The sequence below is a fragment of the Tasmannia lanceolata genome, unplaced genomic scaffold, assembly GCF_043159265.1.
Source record: "Tasmannia lanceolata isolate RefF3 unplaced genomic scaffold, GAP_Taslan_0.1 ptg000004l, whole genome shotgun sequence".
In the NCBI taxonomy this organism is placed as follows: Eukaryota; Viridiplantae; Streptophyta; class Magnoliopsida; order Canellales; family Winteraceae; genus Tasmannia; species Tasmannia lanceolata.
Window position 1 is genome coordinate 6820994 of NW_027518681.1, and position 12529 is coordinate 6833522.

General features: G+C 42.9%; 1 protein-coding gene across 2 annotated transcripts in view; it reads right to left on the reverse strand.

Moving 5' to 3' along the window:
* LOC143876164 (GTP binding Elongation factor Tu family protein) overlaps window positions 1-12529 on the reverse strand; it is a 41022-nt gene that overhangs the window by 7332 nt on the left and 21161 nt on the right. For both annotated transcript variants that reach the window (XR_013250317.1, XM_077377850.1), the window contains exon 5: window positions 11245-11349. Coding sequence is in view for 1 of the 2 variants with exons in the window: in XM_077377850.1 (XP_077233965.1) it covers window positions 11245-11349 (105 nt within the window). In the remaining variant the exon portion in view is untranslated. The remainder of the gene's footprint in view (window positions 1-11244; window positions 11350-12529) is intronic.

Here is a 12529-nt window from a genome sequence, read left to right on the forward strand (position 1 = left end):
TCATATAGGGATTCGGTACATATCCCATTCCAAAATTTTAAAGTTTGAAACAAGAGGGACTTTTTAGGATTGGATTAAGGTTTTGGGATTGGATCGCTTGAATAGTGAGTTTGTAAGAATCATGAAGACTACCCGAGGAGATCATGGAGACTACCCGAGGAGAGACGGAACGAACGGCAAAGAGCGAAAGTGGAGATTGGATAGCAGGAGCGAACGTGGAGACTACTCGAGAAGAACCGGAAGGAACATTGAGATTCTCCCGGGCGATTGGATGTCATAGATGTGAGTATCAAAACTTTCGAAGAAGAGACCGATGCCGCAGATGCGATAACAGAAAAGAGAAAAATCAACCTCGGAGGAAAAACGCTGGTGAAGATGCAGCTCCGGCTATGAAACTCTGGCCGGAAAATGGAACCATTGATGTACGGGAGGACGGTGAAAACCCGACTGTGGTGATTACTGGAAAGGAAGTGGAGGAAAGACGTGCACTATTAAGAACTTGTCTCATTGGGAGAATGAAGATGGAAACCTGGACCTTGGATAGAATCTGAGAATGTGCAAAATGGTTCCGGGAGCTTCCGACACTTCCAAAGCCTTTTACACTCAACCGGAAGGAAGTCCTGTTTGGCTTCAAATCGGAAATTGGTTCCGGGAGCTTCCGACACTTCCAAAGCCTTTTACACTCAACCGGAAGGAAGTCCTGTTTGACTTCAAATCGGAAACCAGGCCAATAATATTTTCAAGAAGGGTGCTCAATATTATGGCAACTATCTCCTCTCATTATGTCCATGGAATCCGATGCACAAAACGGGGCCAAAGCCGTCTGGATCCGATTTTATGGCATTCCATTACATGCAGAGGCATCATCTACTGTGGAAGCTCTGGGTGGTTTATTTGGGACTGTTTTGGAAATAAAAATGGAGGGCGAAAATGAGTAGTATATGGAGTATGCACAAGCAAAGGTATTCATTCGTTCGTATGTTAGGTTGAAAGTGGAGGACCGGTGGTTCTTCATCGGGGTAGTGGGCGAACACAACGATGATCAAAATCTTGATGAGATGGAACATAATGTGAATCAGGAGTACTACCCATTCAACGATGTGAAATGAGCCGGAAAAAGACGAGAAAATGGCGAGAAAGAAACGGAGTTTCGGCGCTCAACTTCCCGGTGGCAGTTGTGTTCACTGAAGAGACCAATTTCCAATCAGCTGTCAACAGACCATGAAAGGAGGAGGAAGGAGATAGATCCACCGTTGATTAGCTGAAGGAATCCTATCAAGGATACGAATAGAACGCTGGATTCTCATTGTGTCATGGAACGGAATAGAAAGGGCAAGCCTGTAGTCGTTGATAATAGTCCCAAGGAAGGTGCGCTTGATCGGACCGTCCATTCGAATTTCGCAATGTTTACAGAAAAGGCGGATAGCGCGAGAATTACAAGTTTTCAACGGGGCAGAGGGACATGTGGCAACGTGGGGGTGGATGTAACTGGAAGCTGGCCGCTGTTAAACAAAAGCCTTCCGAACCAAGTTGTGATACGTGTAAATAACATGTTGCATCAAGGAGACAGGTGGCATGCATCTACGGAGAACAGATTGCTTGAAGGACACGGAATTGATTGTGGTAACAACTATATCAGGGGTGGAGCCAGGAATTTGCTCCAGGGGGGGCAGAGAATGGTTCTTATAACATGCTGGGGCCTGCCATTTTACACATCATATTTTGCTAGGTGGACCCACCATCTCCCCCTAACCCGTGCAGCATATGGAGCCCACAATTTACATATCATATTTTGTTGTAGTGAGGGCTACTATTAATATCTCATGTTCTGATGGATGGGGCCCACTATCCTACACCCATATACAGGATGAAAAAAGATCCCCTTTTGCTTTTAAAAACCCCATAATTCCTAAGATTTTATATGTTGTTCGCACGTGAAGACAATGAAGTCTAGTATTTTTCAAAAAATACTTTGGGCCCACATCATAGGATGATCCAAACCGTTCATTTGTTGGGCGTAAATGGGCTACACCGCGTAATAGAAATGAGATTGCCCGTTTTAGAAACCTCTACATTTTGAAATCTTTGGAGGGTTAGGATTATCCTATGGAGATGATTTACAGGGTGCAACTATTTATTTGTGGCCCTACATAAACAATTTGGATCAACCTATAAAGTATGACTCACAGTACCCTTTTTTAAAAATACTGGATGTCACATGCACACAGCATATAAAATCTCATAGGGGGAAGTGTGCGCGCGAGCATGTGTGTGTGTGTGTGTGTGTGTGTGTGTGAGAGAGAGAGAGAGAGAGAGAGAGAGAGAGAGAGAGAATGGGGGGCAAGGTGTCGCCTAGAAAGGGGCCCGGAGCAAATGTTGTCAGAGAGGGTGGAGGGGGCAAATACCTTCTTATACAGAAAATTCTGAATTTCCAAGGGGGCAATTGGCCCCCCAGTCCCCCCCCCCCCCCCCTCCCAATTGACCCCCCTTGGCTAGTCCCACCTTCGAAGAAGAATTCGCATGCCGGCCACGTGTCGGATCATGGACACAGCTGGCCTCATCACACGGTGGATCTCGAGGATGAGGTGGATCTCGAGAATGGCAGAGACAGTCAGGCGGAATGGTGGCCAAAATCTGGGCGCGACCGACTGCATGCTAAACACGTCAAGATGGCCCGTTACCAGCAATCGAAGAAGGATTATAATTTTATAATGACTCACCGGTCGAAGAGGCGTTTAAAACTGGACGAGACCCTTGCCCTAGCGGAACGGACAAAAGCGAGAACCACAGACGAGATTTCACCCTCTCGAGAGGAAGTTGTACAAGCATTCCTCAAGCTGAAGTGGCAAAAGTGGAAAGGGATGGGTACTAATGAGAAGGAGGAAGTCAAACCTCGGATAATGGGGTCCGATAATCGTCTTCCGAAGGCGGGAGAGATGGAAAACATTAACATGGAGGACCCGCAAAGTTCAGATGAGGAAGATTGTAAGGGTGGTGGAGGATGCAATCCTACAGATATTGTTCTGGAAACTCCTATACAACGCATTTCAACTGCGTGCTATGATTGCAAAAAGGACCAAGGGTGCATCGACAATGGATCAAGAGAAGGGGCTGAAGAATCTCAACCATCACTGGTGGGGAATTCAAGTGATGGGAAACTGAGACCGAGCAGGACTCCTTGGAAGATGAAATACGTGAGAAAATAAAGAATGCACTGAATAAGGAAGCTTTGTTGGGTACGGAGACGGAAGGGGACCACACGATACAAATCTCGGATCAGGAGAAGGAAGAAATGGCGAAAATGAGAAAAGACATAGGGATTGAATTCGAAGAATATGAAACAGTAACTTGGAGGATACTTCAGGAAACCGAGGGGGGAGATGGAGCCAGCAAGACCAGAAAGAGACAGACCCGCAAGGGAGTAAGGGGTATCTGTGGTTTGTTGTAAGCCATGGGTTGGGAGCATGGCAGTGGAAATTTAAGTTATCATCATGAAGATCGAAATATGGAATATAAGGGGCTTGGGACGGACGGATAGAAAAAGGCAAACAGTGAAGTATCTGTTCATAACAGAAAGCTGGATTTAGTTGCTATTGTGGAATAGAAAATAATGGGTGTGACGGAGTCAATAAGTAACAAAGTGTGGGGAAGAAATAACAGGCTACGGACGGAAAAGGAAGCGGTTGGCACAACTGGAGGAATTATCGTAATTTGGAAGGAGAACTTCTTCCGCATGGAGGAGGTAAGTATCAAGCAATTCTCCGTTTCCATTCTGTTTACGTCTAGTAACTGGAATGAAAGATGGAAGCTCACAATTGTATACGGACCGGCAAAGGCAAGGGAAAGGGGGCATTATGGTCTGAACTCAGGGGAATTCAGGAACAGTGGCAGGGGCCATGGATTGTTGGCGGCGACTTCAATGCAATCCGATTCCTGTCTGAAAAAAGCCGGCCAGGGAGGATTACTACAAGTATGAGACACCTTTCTAATCTTATTCAAGATTATGAACTGATGGATTTACCTTTGGAGGGTGGAAAATTCACATGGACAAACAATCAAGATAACCTGGTCATGAGTAGAATTGACTGAATCTTGTTATCGAAGGAGTGGGAAGAGGCTTTTCCTCGCATTCATCAAAGGGTTCTATCTAGATTAATATCGGACCACAACGCACTTCTCCTAAAGGTGTCGGAGTTCTCGAGTGGGCCGAGACCCTTCAGGTTTGATTTGGCTTTAAGTGAAATCCCGGGTTTTGATGATATAGTGGACAAATGGTGGAAGGAGCTATCCGCGGAGGGGTGGAAAGGTTTCGTCTTCTACATGAAGCTGAAAGCTATGAAGACAAAGATTAAGGAATGGCAAAAAAGGGAGGAGGAAACAAAAACATACAGAAAGGAGGTAATACTGCACACTCTTGATAATCTTCAAAGAAAAGAAGAGGATGGTCAATTGGAGACTGATGACAAGATGGAGAGACTTGAGCTCATGGAAGAATATGAAGAAATCCTCAGGAGAGAGGAAATTTGTTGGAGGCAGAAATCGCGGGCTCTGTGGCTAAAAGAAGGCGATTGAAACTCAAAATTTTTTCATACAATGGCTAATGCTCGGCGGAGACTCAGTGCTATCAACTGCATCAGGAAGGGGGATACGTTAGTGGAAGATAAGCACAGGTTAAAGGACATCATCATCAGTTTTTACTCTACCCTATACACCCAAGAGTACGAATGGCGACCAAAGTTGAGTGGGCTTGGTTTTTTACTCTCAAGCTCAGATGTAACACTTGGAATAGAGCTTCTCGGAGGAGGAGGTTCGGTGTGCAATCTTCTCCATGACAAAAGACAAAGCACATGGACCGGACGGATTCCCCATGGCATTTTATCAGAACTATTGGGGGACTATCAAGGATGATTTTATGACATTTATTAACGAGTTTCATGAGCATGGTATTATCAATCGAGAAATCAACACAACTTTCATCACGTTGATTCCTAAAAAGGAGGGGTAACCGGTATCAAAGACTATCGCCCGATTAGCCTAGTTCACAGCATGTATAAAATTGTGGCGAAAATCATGGCACAACAGTTGAAGAGTGTTATGGGAGATATAATATCAAAATTTCAAGGTGCCTTTGTTGAAAAAAGACAGATTCTTGATGGTATCTTAATTGCGAATGAGATCCTTGATGCTTCTAAGAGGGCAGGGGTGAGAGGGTTGTTAGTGAAGGTTGATATTGAAAAAGCTTACGACCACATCGATTGGAAGGGGTTGGATTTCATTCAACAAAAGATGGGTTTCGGATCCAAATGGGGGGCTTGGATAAGAGCATGTATATCAACTGCATCTTTCTCCATACTTCTCAACGGAACGGCGGAAGGCTATTTTCAAAGTTCGAGAGGTTTAAGGCAGGGGGATCCACTATCACCTCACCTCTTCATCATGATGGTAGAGGCCCTCGGCTTGATGATATCAAAAGCTGAACAAAAAGGATATATCAGGGGACTGAAACCAAGTAGAAATTCTGAACCGGTGACCCACGTACAATATGCATATGACATACATGTGTTTGTTGAAGACAACGCAAAATCAGTGGAGAATCTTAAGAGGATCTTTCGATGGTTTGAAATTACCTCGGGGCTGAAAATCAACTTCTCAAAGAGTACGATGGCTGGTATAAATGTGGAGCAAGAGTTAATGACGAGACATGCACAAAGTATCGGTTGTAGGGAGGATAGACTTCCAATAACATATCTTGGACTCTCTCTTGGCTACGGGGTACCCACTGCAGCGCAATGGGATCCGGTGATAGAGAGAATTGGGCGAAAGTTGGCGACATGGAAGAGAAAATATATCTCCCTTGGCGGAAGAGTCACCTAAATCAAGGCAGCCCTAGCCGACATGCCGGTGTACTTTATGTCATTGTATAAAGTACCAGCAAAGATCGCGCAGAGAATTGAAAAACTATAGAGAGACTTCCTTTGGGAGGGAGATGGAAAAACAAAAAGATTGAAGCACTTGATTAACTGGAAGAAGGTATCAAGATTGAAGAAACACTGAGGACTTGGAATCGGAAACATAAAAGTGTGAAATCGAGCGTTATTGGGCAAGTGGTTGTGGCGCTACGGTGAAGAAAAAAACGCAATGTGGCACAAAGTTATTGGGGAACAACAGCGATGAGCGCATGGGAGATGAAGAGAAGCTCAACAGGGGGTTTTTCTCTCCAGAGAAGCTCAACACTTAGGGCTAAGAACAAGGCCCAAAAGCTTCACGGAGCTTCTCAATCCTTACTGGTATCAATCCTTGTTAACAAGGAAATCAAAGGTTTTCTTTCCTCGAAATGGTTATAAAATCTCTAGAAATGAGACAGAATCGAGAGGGAAGAGGAGCAGGAGGACCGCCAATGTCCTCCAGCTGTCGGATTAGAAATGCCCTAGCTGTGGTTATAGGAACTTTGGGACTCGAAGTCGCTGTAGGAGGTGTTGGACTTGAGCAAGGAAGGAGTGAAGGCAACATCCGGTGGGATTTGCAGATCCACCCCAGATATCCGGTAAGACCAAAATGGTCCGCCCGAGATTAGCATTCCATCCAAGCAGACCGAAGAGCGATCATTGGCCCTAAGGAAATGCTTGGTAGGATTAATGAAGAACAATAAATGGAGTCTGGAAGAAATATGGGCTAGTGCCAAAAGCCTATGGAATATGCCTCAACTACCTAAACCTTTCCTGATTGGGCCATCATTAGTCATGTTCAGTTTAGACTCAGAATCCCTAGTCGAGGGTCTCCTACAACAAGGAATAGAAGCCTTTGATGCCTTCCTTTCCTCTCTAAAACCCTGGAACCTATCAATAACCTCTTCAATAAAGCTAGATGGATCAGATTCCATGATATTCCGCTTCATGCCTGGTCCTCATCAACAGTTGAAGCTTTACGGAAATGCTTTGGGCAAGTGATTGAAGTTCAATTGACAGGTAGCCATAATCATTGTATGAGATATGCCTCAGCTAAAGTCTTATCTAACAAATGGAAATATCATATTCCTTTTATTCGTCTCAAAGCTAGCTCAAGTAGCTTCTTGATATATGCAGAAGAGGTTGAAGAAAGAGTGCAAGCTAGTGAATCTCTATCAAACAAGGAAGGCTCTTCCAGTACATCTCAGGAGGTGGAAGGCAAAAAAGGTAACATGCCACAACCGAAAACAAACCCATCTGGTGTAAGCAAAGGAAATTTTTTTCATAGGAAAGGCTCAAGGGAGAAAAAAGAACCGTTAGGAAAATGTTTGAATTTGAATCACGCAAGGGACTCAGGACCGAAGTGCAATACCCAGGTTAGCGTATGTCTGGAAAAAGGAAGGAAAGAAAAAGGACGAAAAGGTGAGAAATAAAGGAAAACCCATTTGTATGGATTCCCAATCTGCATTAATTGCTAGCCCAGACAGCCCCCAATTGATGGCTTCTAGGCAAGTCTCAAGGAGAGGTATCGAAATATCCTCAAGATTGTTGAAAGTTTCAAGAAAATCTAATGAAAGCTTTGAAAACCCAGGTGGCGAACATATTTGGGATAAGAAGGACAAGCGTCACCCACGGGGACATTGTGGCCCGTCGGTATGGAATTCGCAGAGGTTCCGTAACAGAGAAGGTTCCATATTGAGAAGAGGCGGTAAATCCAAGAGAGGTAATCATCACTACACTCTTCTATCGATGCGGGCTCTCAAAGGTGGGTTATCACTATATAAGAAAAAGCCTCTGAATCGTTTCAAAGCACAAAAAATTAATGAGATAAAAAGTTCTCATCCTCTCAGAACCTAATGGAAAACTCTTCGGCTCTGTTTGGTTTGCTAGGATTTTAGTGGAAGTAGTAGTCAACAAGGAGGTGACAAGGATGGGAGATGTGTAGAGTTGTCTAGAGGAGATTAGGAGGAGATTAGAGGAAGAGTGGTAGTGTGTTTGGTTGGATGTCAAAGCATGTGGAGAATGTAGGGGTGTCATTAACAAAATAAATAGTGCAAGAGAGAGAAAGAGAGAGAAAAGTAATGATTACACAAGACAAGACATATTCTACTCATCTCCCTTCTAAAATCCACCAAAATTGAGGTTTTGCATTGGAAGATTGGTAGAGGGGACAATCCCGCCACATAGGCGCCACCTAAGAAAAAAGCTAATAATGATGTCTCCTCCATGTCTAGTAGTCCAATGGAATTTGTGCTAAAATTTGACAACCAAACAACATTTGGTGTTTCATATTCCGGAAAATGCCCAGCCGTCTTCCATGTTTTTTGCAACCAAACAGGGCCTTCCGGAAAAGGAAATGTGGATGATAGGGAAGGGAAAAAGAAGGTTGAATGGGAGGAGCCTTCTGTAGAAAAAAAAAAACCAGCCAAAGATCAAAGAGACAAGGCCTTACGAAGGGCCCCCGACACCAAAAGAGCAAGAGATGGAGATTCTAAAAAAGGAGTGGAAACAATTCAAGGCGGAGACAACAAAAGATATAGAGGAATTCTTCACTCTAACAGGAACGAGAGACATTAAGAAACGTTGTGTCCCAAAATACAAACTCCCCTTCTTCCAGAAAGCCCTCGCAGAAGAAAGAGAGGCACGGTGACTAAAATGGCGTCCTTGCAAAGAGCGAGAGCAAGACTTCAGTTACCTCCATTTGAGGGACCGCTGCTTGGTCGAATAGATGAGCACGCCTCCGAAGCGGAGGATGTGAACAGCTTCCTAGCGATAGGGGATGTTTTTGAAACAGGGGCAGAGGATCAATCACCAAAGGACAAAGAGGAGATAAAGGACGAAATCGAGAATCAGAGCAGGAAAAGGACGGGTCTCTGGATCCTAGTACCTAGAAAGCTCCCCTTGCCACCTCTTTTGTAATTTTTTGGGGTAGGTTTTTGTGTTCCTCATCCTCTTTTCCTGGTTTTAATAGTTTTTGTGAAGAGTACCTGAGAGATTTTGAAGAATGTCTAATTTTTGGAAGCTAAGTCCCTGATTGATAGTTTGTGGTGGAGTTGTAGTTTTGAAAGAACACTCAGGCTAAGGATTTGTTAAAAGTTGGACTTGTTGCTAGAGGCAAGGCCCGATCAGGGTTTTCTTCAACAAAAATGCTAAATGGAAGATAGCAAAAGCACATCAAAGTGGGCTTGAGGAATAAGGTTCTTCGCTGCTTGAGATGTATTTTCCTCTTTGTTCTGAAGAACAAGACGTGTGTATGAAACGATGTAGCTGCTCAGCTATTTTGAGCCATTTATAAGCTTGTCTATGCTGAAGGGTGCCGTTTGGTAATCTCACTTGATATGGAAGAAATTGAAGGAATTTGGGTTGTCTGGGAAGGGTCTAGAACGGGGAAATATTAAGATGTAGAAGTTTTCAAGATCCCTGGTGAGGATCGCAAATTGAAGGTTATCTCTGGAGATGAGCATGGGTTACCAAAGTAAGGTTAAGGATGTGCCTGGCGGCGTTTCTTTTTGTTGTTGTTCCTTTTTTTTTTTGGTTGATTGGAGAATACTCCTTTGATTGTCCATGATGTATGTAATGGGGTGGGACTACTTGTTCCCGATCTTTGTGCATGTTGTCATTATTAATATAACTGCCATTTTTCAAAAAAAAAATATATATATATATATGGAGCAGAATGGGGCGAATGGAATGCAAAATGCCCGACAGGGGGGAAGGATCGGCCGCTTGGAAATCGACTTGCACATTGCGTTCTATGTTCAAAGTTGTGTGAGATACAAAGCAGGAAAGAGAAATGAGGTTCGTTTTTGGAGAGACCTATGGGAGGGAGATACTACTTTAACCCTTAAGTACGCTGCAATTTTCAGGCTTGCAATAAATTAAGAGGCTAGAGTCTCAGACTATGTGAAGAGAGGTGGAACCCACGACACAGTATTTTGGGACATCAGATTGAGAAGAGACCTCAAGGAAGAAGAGATTGATAGTTTCACGTCCCTTCTCGCATCTCTAAATTCTCAATATTGTTCGCCATTTCAAGAGGATGAAAGAGTATGGACACCGAACCCGGGCAGGTGTTTCACTGTCAGATCTTTTTTTTGCGGCTCTAAATAATGGGGACAAGAAAGCATCATGCAAGGCATGTATATGGAAGACGGCAGCGCCTCCTAGGATGACGGCTTTCGCATGGACTGTTATTCATAAAGGCATTAACACGTGCGACCGTTTAAAGAGAAGAAAAATTCAGTTGGCAAGTCTATGTGTCTTGTGCAAGGCAGAAGAGGAATCATTAGATCATTTATTGCTCCACCGCCCTACATCTTATTACTTATGGAACTATATCTTGCATGCCTTCGGAGTGCCATGGGTATTTCCAAACAGTATATCAGAGGTGTTATTGAATTGGAGTGGACCCTTCGGAAATGTTGGCCAAGCCATGTGGAAGATCATCCCATATGTTATTATATGGAACATATGGAAGGAAAGAAATGGTTGAATCTTCAAAGAAAAATGAAATAATCTGAACCGTATAAAGCTAGAAATCAAAATTGATTTGATCTCGTGGATAAAAGATAGAATGGGAACTACCTATAGTAGCGGTGAGATACTAAGGAACTGGAATGCCGTGATTTGGGAAAGGAAGATTAAGGAAAACATAAAACCTAAGTGGAAGGCTCCGCCCATGGGATGGCTTAAGCTAAATTTCGACGGTAGTTAGATTGGAAACCCTGGGAAGGCTGGTATCGGGGTGTGATTCGAAACAGCAAAGAAAAGGTGCTAATGTCGTACTCGGGACCGGTGGGCATCTGTGATGCAAATGAGGCGGAGGTAAGGGATCTCCTCTTCAGCATTAAATGCAAACGAGGCGCGAACTGCTTATCATTGAAGGAGATTCATCAAACACAAATATGTGGGCCACAAGTGCTTCAACCGGACCATGGAGACTACAACAATTCATCACTGAGATACGAGATATGGTATGTGTTATAAAACCTAACATTGAGCAAAGGACGTCGGCGAACGAGATGGCGGACTGCCTGGCTAAGGAAGGAGTTGTGCTGCCATCGATGAGCATTCACATAGCCCCCGAGGAAGAATGGAATGACAATAATGTGGATGAATGGCAAATTTGTATTTGTTTTACTTTTAATGATGTAATCTGGGGTCATTGTACCTTGTACGTTTTTGGGGACAGCTTGTCCCCTGTATATACTTTCTTCGCTTTTGGGTAATAAAGTCAGCTTTTGAAAAAAAAAAAAAAAGAGCTTAGCCATGTTGAATGAGCCAAAAATAGGTTACCCACCTGGCGTGCAAGCAGAATATGTTCCTTTGTCTGGGGCATGGGTCCATCCGGAGCAGACACAACAAGAATGCCCCCATCCATTTGAGCAGCTCCAGTAATCATATTCTGCAGTTCAACCAAATTCATGAGGTTGCAGTCTAAGAAATCAGAGAACTGTTACCACCCAACGAAGATAACAGCATGCATATAAATTATAGGATTTACTTTGAACCATTGTCATTCATACTTATGCAAGAGAAACATGTTACAATGGAAAGAAGGAATCAATATTTGGAACTGGATGGAAAAATCAAACCGCCTAGAGGATAGCTGTTCTAGGAACATTTCAAGATCTGATTAAACAAGAAAATCATCTTTAATGTTATTCAATCATTATGTACCAAATGAATTTATGGACATGAAACTATGGAAATCAGTGTTCAAGATTCAAACGTTTCGTCCCTATCACCTTGCAGAGGCACAAGCAGAACAAAATTCACTGACCTTTTAATAGAAATGGAAATTCCCCTTTTTACGAAAACAACCAAATAAACAATTCAAAAATATAAATGAATGAACCTAATAAACAGCACCAACCATAAAGAATATTATTATTAATATTAACCTTCCAACCAAGAGATCACCTTACAATAAAATGGTTGCCTAAAGAATATGTTGCAGGAACTGTATATGTATGCATTGTTGTGCAAGAAAGTGTATGGGTACTAGAGTGTATTCACATAGAAAACGACAACAAGTTAACAGAGAAATAGCAGCGCTACCAAAAGTTTGTAACTCAGTAAAGATCAATAAAAGGTATTGAATAATAAATATTGCAACTCAATAAATCTCAGTCAAAGCTATGGAATAATTAAATTGAATTTGAGGAAGTACAAGCAGATGATCTTCTCGGCCACTTGCAGTGTATGACAGACCACCACTTACCCACCATCTATCTATGAGGTGCGCTGGCTACCCCCCATGCAAAAGGATTTTGTTGCATGAAAATTGTCGGTAAATGGAATACATGCCATACATTAAAAAGAAAGGAGCTTTGACTCTCTAACAGATGCATCATGAGTAAGAAGACGAAAGAATCCTTGAACCACATCTTCGCTCATTGTGGGATAGTGGCGAGGAACATCTTCAAGTGTTTCAATATTCTTGGGTACTCAAGCAATGTTAATAAGTTGATTGTGGTAGAAAAGGCTACATGAGAGTATTTTAATCATTTGTAACAAAAAATATGTATGTCATCATTTTTTTTTTGAATGGCAATATGTATGTCATCATACTCAAAGATTTC